Source organism: Urocampus carinirostris, unplaced genomic scaffold (genome assembly GCF_059441175.1).
Source record: "Urocampus carinirostris isolate Australia breed hairy pipefish unplaced genomic scaffold, RoL_Ucar_1.0 HiC_scaffold_34, whole genome shotgun sequence".
Classification (NCBI taxonomy): domain Eukaryota; kingdom Metazoa; phylum Chordata; class Actinopteri; order Syngnathiformes; family Syngnathidae; genus Urocampus; species Urocampus carinirostris.
The window spans coordinates 211,140-223,019 of record NW_028283141.1 but is presented as its reverse complement, the minus strand read 5'-3'; the positions used below and the strand labels follow the sequence as shown (position 1 = coordinate 223,019).

Sequence of the window (11,880 nt, the reverse complement as noted above, 5' to 3'; positions counted from 1 at the left end):
TTGAAAACAGTCACGTTTAGTCAGAACTTAAAGGGACAGTGTGAAAAAACTTGAGACACATTCAACTCCATTGTCTTAAAGTGTTTCTGTGAGCGGCAGTACCGCAAAAACGCCACCGGAGGGCACTCGTTAAGACGCCCATCCATTTCAAAGGCTCAATGTATTTACAATCAGACCTGCAGTACGGGAAAAATCCCACAAGATGGCACTCAACCCGAAAGTACAGAAAAGTCAATGCTTTGTCAGCCAAAAGGTGATTACCTTTTTGAAATATTTTAAAGGGACAGTGTGTAATATTTACTGCTTGGTGGAAACACCTGTTGGTCTGGAGAGAGATGGACGGGCGCGCTCAAGCTGTACTTACCCAAGACAGAACATAGTCAACTCAAGTCATGTTTGTTTGTATAACCCTTGATCTATGATGATAAGGAGTCTCAAAGAGCTGCACAGACCACCGATTATTGCAAACCAGACTATTACGACACCATCCCCTGATCTAAAACCTACATGAGGGCAAGGAAAAACTCAAAAATAAAGAAACCTTGAGAAGATACTGCACATGAGGTAATCCCCCTTCCAGGATGACCAGGCCGCAATGGATGTTGCAATAACAAATAATACACTGAAGTTGTCAACAGGATAAAAAGGTCATTCATAAACTAGAGAATAGAATTGTGTGTTTAAAACTAGATTTAAACAGTTCCACTGAGGTTGCAGGCCGAATCTCAGGAAATGATGCAATGGTGTGCTTAAGGGACTCACTCACCAAACGAGTGGTACAAAAAATATGTCTAATATATATATTCCCTACTTTTTGACTTTCCTTGAGAAATGCTGAAAGAAAATAGGTGTTTTTTTGCTCCCATTCCTTCTACGTAGTTTGTAGTCTTCCTGGGACTCATTTCTGTCTGCACTACACATGACAGCAACATCTAGGGGACAGGACCAGTGGTGTCACGAGACGGAGTGGAGTGGAAGGAATGATCGGACCAGAACGGAGGCAGGAGGCAGGAAGGGAGAACTCAATTGCGTAACGATCCAAAAGTTTTATTTAACAAAATAAAAGTTGTGCAAAACTCTGGGACATGACGAAAAAAACAGTTGATTCTTCCAACTCAACTAAACAGGACAAGGCATAACAGAACGGACAATGTTTTAAACTAAAACAGGACAAGGCATAACAGACCGGGAGTGTGTATATGTAATGAGCCCGCACCCGCAAAGCCCACAATCAAGCCTTAAATAGCAGACACTCGATTAGTTGAACTGCTTCAGCTGGGCCCAGGGGGCGGGGCAGACCGGTCGCCAAGGCGACCATGACAGAGCCCCCCCTTTAAGGGACAGCTCCCGAGGTCCCAAAAAGAAAAAAAAAATTACTACCTCGCGCCCCGGAATGGTTCGACGCTCACGATTGGGGCAACCCCGCTCCCTCCTCCGAACACGCAGGAACGGGGAGAGGCAGGCGCCATCTGCGTCGGGCGGATCGGAATCGGCGCTCGGCAGGGGGGGTCCGGCGGGCAAACTGGACAGGCGAAAACAGACAGACAAACAAGGGAGTCGAACAGGCAGGCAGGCCGGAGAGTCGAACAGGCAGGCAGACCGGAGAGTCGAACAGGCAGGCAGGCCGCGGAGTCGGAGTCGGACTGGCAGGCAGCAGAGACGGAGTCGGACTGGCAGGCAGCAGAGTCGGAGTCGGACTGGCAGGCGGCAGAGTCGGAGTCGGACTGGCAGGCGGCAGAGTCGGAGTCGGACTGGCAGGCGGCAGAGTCGGAGTCGGACTGGCAGGCGGCAGAGTCGGAGTCGGACTGGCAGGCGTCGGAGTCGGAGTCGGACTGGCAGGCCGCGGAGTCGGAGTCGGACTGGCAGGCCGCGGAGTCGGAGTTGGACTGGCAGGCCGCGGAGTCGGAGTCGGACTGGCAGGCCACGGAGTCGGAGTCGGACTGGCAGGCCGCGGAGTCGGAGTCGGACTGGCACGCAGGGGAGACGGAATAGCAGGCAATCGGCACGGGAGTCGGGCAGGCAGCAATGAGAATCGAACAGGCAGGCGTCAATTCTTCCCGGGACCCCATTCGAGGCACAGCAATGGCCACGACGGGCGGGCCGTGGTTCGAACGGGCAGGGAAGGTTACCTCTGCTTGCCAAACGGCGTCCTCCAGCTCTCCCCAAATCGCGCAGGGATCGTTCGCTGAGTTCAAATGTTGGCGGGCTCATTCTGTCACGAGACGGAGTGGAGTGGAAGGAATGATCGGACCAGAACGGAGGCAGGAGGCAGGAAGGGAGAACTCAATTGCGTAACGATCCAAAAGTTTTATTTAACAAAATAAAAGTTGTCCAAAACTCTGGGACATGACGAAAAAAACAGTTGATTCTTCCAACCCAACTAAACAGGACAAGGCATAACAGAACGGACAATGTTTTAAACTAAAACAGGACAAGGCATAACAGACCGGGAGTGTGTATATGTAATGAGCCCGCACCCGCAAAGCCCACAATCCAGCCTTAAATAGCAGACACTCGATTAGTTGAACTGCTTCAGCTGGGCCCAGGGGGCGGGGCAGACCGGTCGCCAAGGCGACCATGACAAGTGGAATGTTTAATCAGCGCAGTTTTTTTTTTTTTAGAGGCGGCACAGCAAGTGGGCGGTTAGCGTACAACCCACAGTGCGGAGATTTAGGGTTCAAGTCCAGGTGCCGCGGGGTTTGCATATTCTCCCTAGGCACTCTGGTTTCCCATATTCCAAAGACATGCATGCATAGTTAGTTCGCCGGTCCAAATTGTCCCTAGATGTAAATGAGTGAGTGAGTTTCTTGATTCTGTGACATGCAATTTGGCTAGCCATCAGTTCATAGTTTTCTCTGCCCACTACTAAAAGATAGTTGGGGGGGGTTCGAGCACCCCAGCAACCCTGGTACTTTTGAGTCACTTTTGAGAACTGTTATGCACTCTACAGTAAAGCTTATTATGCTGAAATAAGCTTCATAATAGAGGGCATAACAGTTTAAATACAAGCGATTTGAATAGAAAAAGGCAAAATAAACATGTTACCTGCTCAAAAGTGTATTGTATACGGTGTGCATTACCGTTCGATTACATTCACAACAAACACAAAGACGGAATGCTTTAAGTTGTATTACATTCCCAACAAATGCAAGACAAAGAGGTTTTGGTTATATATTCGCCACTACATTCCCGAAAAGTGATATAAAAGTGAGATAAAACGAGGTAAAAATGGATATGGTAGCGAGAGGATGCAAATCTCGGCAGGGATGCATTTCTCGGCATAACACTGGCTCATATGGCCTATTAGATGTGACCGCTCCGGCGCACTGGCCTCTTAGATGCGGGTCTCACGCGACCGCCCTATAATATGAAAACTATTCTGCGTATTAGATTTTTTTTTTTAAAGCAAGAATACAACCGAATTGTAAAAACAAAACAGAAATTTAAAAAAAGATTAAACAGTTTGGTAATCACATTTTTCTAAACAAAGCTCTCAAACTCAGATAGTTGGGCGTTATTTTAACAGCACTAAATTACTAACACAAATCACATACAAAGCATGTTAAAACAATATTTTAAAAATAACAAATGAAAACGTCCTCACCCTATTAATCCAAAAGAAACACAAGGAACATTTCTCATTTAATTCTCGTGTTTGTTGCGGTGTTTTGTGAATAAAAAAATTGCACTGAGAACTTCAATTTCAATTTTTTTGTGTGGTGGTGATGGGGGGCACCATAAAGCATTTGTGCTTAGGGCACCCAAATGACACTGCTCCTATGAGACTCAGGTCTGAGCATGACCCAGATGTGTCTGCGTTGTTCTACTGACTATTTTGCGATACATCTGTCATATGATTCGATCAATAAATCACATATAAACGATCACCAACCCAACAAATCTAAAAAATAAAGGGAAAACATGAAATGGGGGTGTACCTACGTCGCCTCGACTGCTCCGGGTTTAACCGTCATTTCGATTTACCAAAACCACTTCGTCTTCATTTTTTGGGAATGTAATACAACTTAAACCATTCAGTCTTTGTATTTGTTGGGAATGTAATCGAACAGTAATTTACACCCAAACATGCATTTCAGGTGAATTGGCCGGTCCAAATTGTCCCTAGGTGTGAATGAGCGAATGAGTTGTCTGTCCCTGTGTGCCCTGTGATTGGCTGGCAACCAGTTCAGGGTGTCTCCTGCCCACTGCCCGGAGATGGCTGGCCAAGTAATGTTTTTTGTATATCCCTTAATCATAAGTAGTCTCAAAGGGCTGCAGAGATCAGACTATTGCAAAATACAGACTATCATTGCACCATCTGATTTAAACATCCATTAGGGCAAGGAAAAACTCAAATATCTCAGCATGAGGAAAATGAAGAAACCTTGAGAAGGTACCGCAAATGAGGTAATCCCCCTTCCAGAATGACGAGGCTGTAATGGATGTTGCATTAACAAATTGTCACGTTAATTTTTTTTTATTTAAAAAAAGAAAAGTACAATATATAATGAAGAATAAAAATTTAAAATAAAAAGGTTGACCGGGTTGCAATGGATGTAGCATTAACAAACAGTACACAGATACTGTCAAAATGGTATATAGGTCATTCTTATAATTTATAATATAAGTGTGTTTTAAGCCTTGTCGAGTCAAGTCAGATTCATTTATAAAGCCCTTAATCACAAAAATGTCTCAAAGGACTGTCAGGAACCAGGAACGGAGACGGGAACCCAATTGCGTTAGTTTCTAAGTTTTATTTGAAAAGAGATGTAAGCTGGCACCCACGATCCAGTGATCGTTGATTGTGGGGAGCAGGTCGCTTCGTGATGCGGAAGTCGCACTTCTCTTAGCGGGAGCTGAAGGCTCGCAGCGATTGGACGGACGGCAGTCCCGTGACAGGTGGGCAGAATCAATACGTCTTAGCGGGGAGGTCGATGGCCAGGGCAGGAGAGTAGCTCGTAAACATGGGGCAGAAACAGGTCGGAACCGAAGGCAGGAATCAAAACAGGAGAGTAGTCTTTGGTACTTGCTAATCTGGCGAAACACACAGGAACACAGGAGTACAATCGGACGTCCTTGTCTGGACGCTGACTGGTTAAGAAGTGAACGTCGGCAAATTAGAGAGCGCGCTCCGGCGTGCCAAACGATTGCCACAGGTGTCTTCACTTCGGCAATCATGACAAGGACTGCACAGGATTACAATTACACAACTAGACAATTCCCGCGGCAATTGTAAGAGTTGTGATTGATCTGGAAGATGATCCCGGTATGTATATATAACCCCGGTTGTTAGCATTATGAGTTAGCATAAAGTTTTTAGCTCAGAGAGATGTTTCTGTTATTTTTTACTTGGTTATGTGGGGGGACTCTGCCCCCCCACACCGGTACTGGCAAGTTCATTTGAGATGGGCCCACAACCGTTAGCAACAAGGATATGCCTTGTGGAGGTCTAAAAAACACATTCATGGTAAAAACCATAGTAATAACACTGTTATTACACTTTAAAAACTTTTGAAATATACATGTTCAAATAGAATGGGCCGTTCGATTTTAATTGGCCCATCCGGAATGCATTGAGCCCATTCAATTTGCTGAGTCGTTAGCATGTTAGCATTAGAATAATTTTGCAGCATGAAGAAGTTAGCATTTAGCCTTTAGCATCACTTTTTAGCATGTATCCGTTAACATAACTCATCAAATGAGGCCATTAGCATAATTTTTAAATATTAATTCGTTACAATATTGCCATTACCAAAATCTTTTTGCATGAAGTTAGCATTTAGCCGTTAGAATCACTCTTTAGCAGTTACCCATTAACATAACTCGTCAACACTGCAAAAACTGCCTCTAAAAAAACAAGAAAATCTAGCCACTATTGCAGGAAATTTACTTGTTTCAAGCAAAATTATCTGCCAGTGCAGCAAGAAAATCCGACTCATAAAGTTTTCTTGAAACAAGAAAAAAAAAAAAAGAAAATAAGATACCTAAAAATGTTATTATATGCAGTAATACTATTAAGTGTACTTGTCAAGTTTTTTTTTTGTCTCATTTTAAGATATTTGTGCTTGTTTTGGAGAATTATTGTTTAGAAACAAACTGGGTTTAAGCCAGGATTGCTCAAAAGTAGTTAGCATGAAGGTTACAACAAGATCAATATTCTTGTATTAAGTTGAAAATAAATTAGAAAATGGGTCAAAAACAAGATACATTTGCTTGTAATAAGTAATAAAAATCTTAGGCGAGGAAGTCTTGTTTCAAGAAATTCTCTACGTTTCGATATACTATACAAATGCAAAAATAGTTTTAATGTGAAAATTACCATTTTATTGGCAAACCACAAACCTTTGTCATTATCACAAAACACAATTGACATACCAGTAACAAAAATACTCATTTTCTTGACAAGATCTTGAAACGTTTGTTGGCGAACTGTAAATCTGTGGGGGTCAGATGCATCGACATTTCGTTCTGTATACACGTGTACTAGAATGACAATAAAGTAGATCTGAATCTGAATCTAAATCAAAGTTATCACTTACACATGTATCAGTGAACTGTCAAACAGACAACACATTTTTTTGCCTACAGAATATAGAGTGCAAGTTACCAATTTCTAAAAGAGAACTGCAAACATTCTTTTTTGTCTAATTTTAAGAACATCAGTTGGGTTGTTTTTTTTAAATCAATGCTTAAACTCAAAACAAGGCAATTAAAACACACACTTACAGGGAGACTGAGAGGCCAAAGCGTAAGGGGTCACAAATGTTTATAACAGAAAAAGTTCTCAAAGTACGTCCATGGATGTGTGTGTGGGTGTGTTCCCGAGGGGAGGCAGCATTATACAAAGTTATGCAAAAAAGGCCATCCAATCACTTCTTGCTCGTTTGAAAGCTGGTGTGGCATCTTTGTCATGGATTGAGTCCCCCAGGACCTCAGTTTGTAGAAGGGAAAGAACAGAGGCCACACATTTAGGGTAGGTCATATTTAATACATAATAGTATGCAATTATGTAGAATACTGCATCCCCTAGGTACCTTTTGGGTGATGGGATTGCTTCGGTTCCAAGGCAGAGAAAGGAGTCGAGATTTTCATCCACCAAAAGGAGTGGTGTGGTGAGTGGCCTTCTGTTCAGGAACGTCTCGGGGTCCTCTGTGGGCTTAACAGAAAAACACAACATCAGTAGGACAGCAATCACATCCCTCCATTCCCCGACTAAACATGACAATTTAGTATGAACAGAATAGAGGACCAACAAAAGGAGCAGCCATATTTGAGAAAGTTTAGTATGCACTTATGTAAAAGTTTGTGACTTACCAGAAGAACATGAATGAGCAGCATGGTCAAGAGGTTTATTGCTTGCTCTTCTAAAAAAAAAAAAAATCAAATCAAATATTTGTCTCTCAGTATACAGAAACAAACAAGGATACAGATTCTATTGGTATTATGTTGGCTGTTCTTACCAGCTGAAAGTGACATTGGAGGTTTCATTGCCCTCTTGTAAACCCCATAGAGGCATAATCTAGATTTGAATTCGAGCCACCGCTCCCTCAGCTCTTGCACGTAGTTGGAGTTGTTGTTGTCTATTATTCGTCTTAGTTCATCAAGAACCTTTGGTGGGGAAGACACAAAGAAGTGTTGTATGGAAATATCCAACACATAGTAGTTAAAGCATCACTTGAAAACAACAATTATATGTAGAGAGGTATTCTGAAAAACTATGTTCCCCTTCCCCTCCTCCATTTGTGAAAATAATTCTATTCACACTGATGATAAAACGCTAATAGACAGGTGTGTTGCAAATAACATGCGAAACAGATGGACTATCAGATATTCTAAAGAAGGAAAAATCACACCACAATGCATAAATGCTGTTTTCCCTGTCTCCATGCAGAAATAAAACCAGATTGCTCATTTTCATTTTTCAGAGAAAATACATGAAAGGTTTTCCTGCATGGAAATGGGGTCTGAAACAGCTATTTAATGTATCAAAGCAGTATGCACCCAATGTTCAAAAGAACAATTTCACTGTTCAACTGAATCAAAGTGTGAATTGTGATCATACTTACATGATCAATATCTCGAAAGCATGAATATGCCTTCAATATTTTTGCCGGTCTGTCTTGTTCCCTTATTGTGTCCGAATCAATGAAGGCCCTCTTCCCCTCAAACTCAAGGTCAAGAAGTTGTGCCACATCAGCTCTGTTCTGTTTGGTATTGCGATATGGCCATGCGGCTGTCCTGCCTACATTCTAAAAAGGTAAAAGAAAATATCACAACACAGTTGAGGTCAAAATTATTTGCTTCTTGCTAATGTTATTCATGCTATTGTTTCTACTGGAACAAAGACAAAATGTCCACTACAGCTAATGAAGACATTCATTAATATTACTTGATTAGAAACAGGAAAAGGCAAACATTACAAGGTCAACATTTTCACCCCCCTGTAAAACAATAGTATTTATGAGAGTTTTGTGGTGCCTGGCCTTGTCCTTTTCTGCTTTTTCTTGTTTCTGTTCAGCCCACCAGTTGAAAATTTCAATAAAAGCTGGAGATGTTGTCTGTGCCCTCCTAAAAGAAGTAGAACTATGTGCAGTGCTGATTTATCTTGTATTTTGTGTAATTTCAATGAATGGGTCTACTCCATTGTGAATGCTACATTTTGTTTTATAAAATTACAGAGAGCATCAGCTTGTTTTGCTGGAGTGCTGGTTATGACTTGGGGGTCCCCTTCACTTTCTGGGCTGCTGATGGTGCTACTTCAGATTGGGGAGACAATGACAGTGAAAATGCTGGAGTCAAAATCCCCCTCATCTTCTTTCTCTGTGATGCCAAACTCAAGGCGTCTCTTTTTTTCCCCTTGCCGGTGTAGCCCCCTGCGTTTTGCGTGGAGTCCTGATGTTTTGCAAAATCAGAATATGCATGTCTGGATACTGTATATGAATTTATATTCATGCTGAACAAAGAGAGAAACTGTGTAACATGTAATCCTGGTCGCTTAGATTAGTACAGGCTCTTGTCGTAATGTGGACTAGTTTTAACGTTATATATTATAGTTAACAGTTTAAATCAACGACCATTTTGTAAGGGGTTAGCTCAATTCCATAGTTAACGGTTTAAATCAACGACCGTTTTTTAAGGGGTTAGCTTAAAACTCGAGCTAACCCCTTACAAAACGATCATTGATTTAAACCGTTAACTTTGCATAAATACCGTTAAGTATAATATTTTATTTTTAATCACATTGTTTCTTGTTAAATGTTAAGACAATACAAACCTTTTAATTGTAAAAGTGTTTTCACTTCTCTCGAAGTCAAAATACCGAATGGAGTTCGTCGAACGTTGGGGTTGTATAAGCGAGTCCAAGTAGGTCTGAATAAATGGGCGGAACCATATAAAGGAACGCAATATACAATTATTAAACAAAATCTATGAACTATCTCAGGGGAAAAATATAGTGTTCTCATTTATAAATATTACATTTGTGTTTCGAAGTAAAGACTATCCAGTTTTAGTTAGAACACTGTACGGGTCAGTCACTTGCATTGAAAATGGCATCCCTATTGTTTTGATATAAAATTCTCCAGCGCGAAAAAGGCGGAAACTAGCACCTAACGTGTGCAACACCATCAACAGAGGACAAAGACTAGGAACCTTCCCGTGGTGTCCTGCGAAGGGCTCTCTCCAGGGGGAGCCTTACGAATCCAACTCAGTCCACTCAGACTCGCTCTTTCTTTCTTTCTTGGTCCTCTCTCCTTCTTTGTCTCTCCTTTTCTCTCTTCCCCCTTTACACTCTTGTCTCTCATTTTCTCTATCCCTCTCTTTCCTACTCTCTCCCCACCTCTCTCACTCTCTTTTCCCCCTTTTTGCGTTTTACTCTGTCTGTCTTTCTCTCTTTCTATCTGTCCCTCTCTTTCTCTCTCTTCTACTCTCCTCTCTCTGTTCTTCTTAGGGCGGGCGACTTCGAGAGCAATCCTGGCCTCCAGTCCAAATGCCAGTGGTGCTTTCGAACCATTCACTCCGACCACACCCCAATCACCTGTGCTATCTGCCCAAGGGGCTTCCATAAATCATGCACCGCCCTGTCCGAACGTACTAAGGACTTTAGAGGCTTCGTCTGCTTGGTTTGCTTGGGTCGCACCCCGTCAGGCCTGGCGGCACAGGACAGTTGCAGCCCCCTCTCCTTCGGAGAACTACGGAGCCTCCCACGAGCGAGTCTGGCGCTACTATGGATTACCTTATGCGCCTTGAGTGACTTAACGACGACGACACCATCAACACAACCAAACTCGATTTGATTAGAGTACAGTGGGACCTCGCTACTTACTTACTACTACTCGCGGTTTGACGTTCGCGGGTTCAGAGCTTCGCGGGTCTAAAAAAATAATACAAATTATATTTGTATATATATATATATATATATATATATATATATATATATATATATATATATATATATATATATATATATATATATATATATATCTCATCTCATCTCATTAGCCGTACCGCTTATCCTCATTAGGGTCGCGGGGGGGCTGGAGCCCATCCCAGCCATCTCCGGGCAGTGGGCAGGGGTCACCCTGAACTGGTTGCCAGCCAATCGCAGGGCACACGGGGACAGACATCTCACTCGCTCTTTTCACACCTAGGGACAATTTGGACCAATTCACATGAAATGCATGTTTTTGGAATGTGGGAGGAAAACGGAGTCCCCAGAGGAAACCCACGCAAGCAGGGGGAGAACATACAAACTCCGCACAGGAAGTCTGGAGCTGGATTTGAACCCACGCAGGAGGTTCCCATGACTTGAACTGTGCCGCACATGCGCTAACCACTGCCCCACCGTGCTTTATATATATAAAGCATATATGTACAGTGCATCCGGAAAGTATTCACAGTGCTTCACTTTTTCCACATTTTGTTATGTTACAGCCTCATTCCAAATTGTATTAATTTAATCTCTTATCTCAAAATTCTACACAAAATACTCCATTATGACAATGTGAAAAAGTTTTTTTTTGAATTTATTAAAAATAGAAAAACTAAGAAATCATATTTACATAAGTATTCACAGCCTTTGCTTAATACTTTGTTGATCCACCTTTGGCAGCAAATACAGTCTCAAGCTCAGTCAGGTTGGATGGGAGACGTTTGTGCACAGCCATTATCAGATCTCTCCAGAGATGTTCGATCGGATTCAAGTCTGGACTCTGGCTGGGCCACTCCAGGACATTCACGGAGTGGTTCTGAAGCCAATCTTTTGAGATCTTGGCTGTGTGCTTTGGGTCGTTGTCCTGCTGAAAAATGAACCTTCGCCCCAGCCTGAGGTCAAGAGCGCTCTGGAGCAGGTTTTCATCCAGAATATCTCTATATGCATTCATTTTTCCTTCTACCCTGACTAGTCTGCCAGTTCCTGCTTCTGAAAAACATCCCCACAGCATGATGCTGCCACCACCATGCTTCACTGTAGGGATGGTATTGGCCTGGTGATGAGCGGTGCCTGGTTTCCTCCAAACATGGCGCCTGGCATTCACACCAAAGAGTTCAATCTTTGTCTCATCAGACCAGACAATTTTGTTTCCCATGGTCCGAGAGTCATTCAGGTGCTTTTTGGCAAATTCCAGACGGGCTTCCATGTTTCTTTTACTAAAGAGTGGCTTTCGTCTGGCAACTCTACCATACAGGCCTGATTGGTGGATTGCTGCAGAGATGGTTGTCCATCTGGAAGGCTCTCCTCTCTCCACAGAGGAACGCTGGAGCTCTGACAGAGTGACCATCGGGTTCTTGGTCACCTCCCTGACTAAGGCCCTTCTTCCCCGATCGCTCAGTTTAGAAAGGCCGGCCAGCTCTAGGAAGAGTCCTGGTGGTTCCAAATGTCTT

General features: G+C 42.9%; 1 protein-coding gene across 3 annotated transcripts in view; it reads right to left on the bottom strand.

Moving 5' to 3' along the window:
* Positions 1-6,301: 6,301 nt before the first annotated feature.
* The window catches only part of LOC148345681 (uncharacterized), a 50,750-nt gene continuing 45,171 nt past the window's right edge, over positions 6,302-11,880 (bottom strand). Inside the window, exons 3-7 of one of the 3 annotated variants that reach the window (XM_088325858.1) lie at positions 8,067-8,249; positions 7,461-7,608; positions 7,315-7,364; positions 7,035-7,156; positions 6,302-6,931 (exon numbers count right to left, since the gene is read on the bottom strand). In XM_088325858.1, coding sequence (XP_088181984.1) covers positions 6,838-6,931; positions 7,035-7,156; positions 7,315-7,364; positions 7,461-7,608; positions 8,067-8,249 — 597 coding nt within the window. In that variant the 3' untranslated portion in view covers positions 6,302-6,837. Of the gene's footprint in view, positions 7,157-7,314; positions 7,365-7,460; positions 7,609-8,066; positions 8,250-11,880 lie in introns of all 3 variants that reach the window. The other 2 variants (XM_088325856.1, XM_088325857.1) reach the window with 2 other exon arrangements.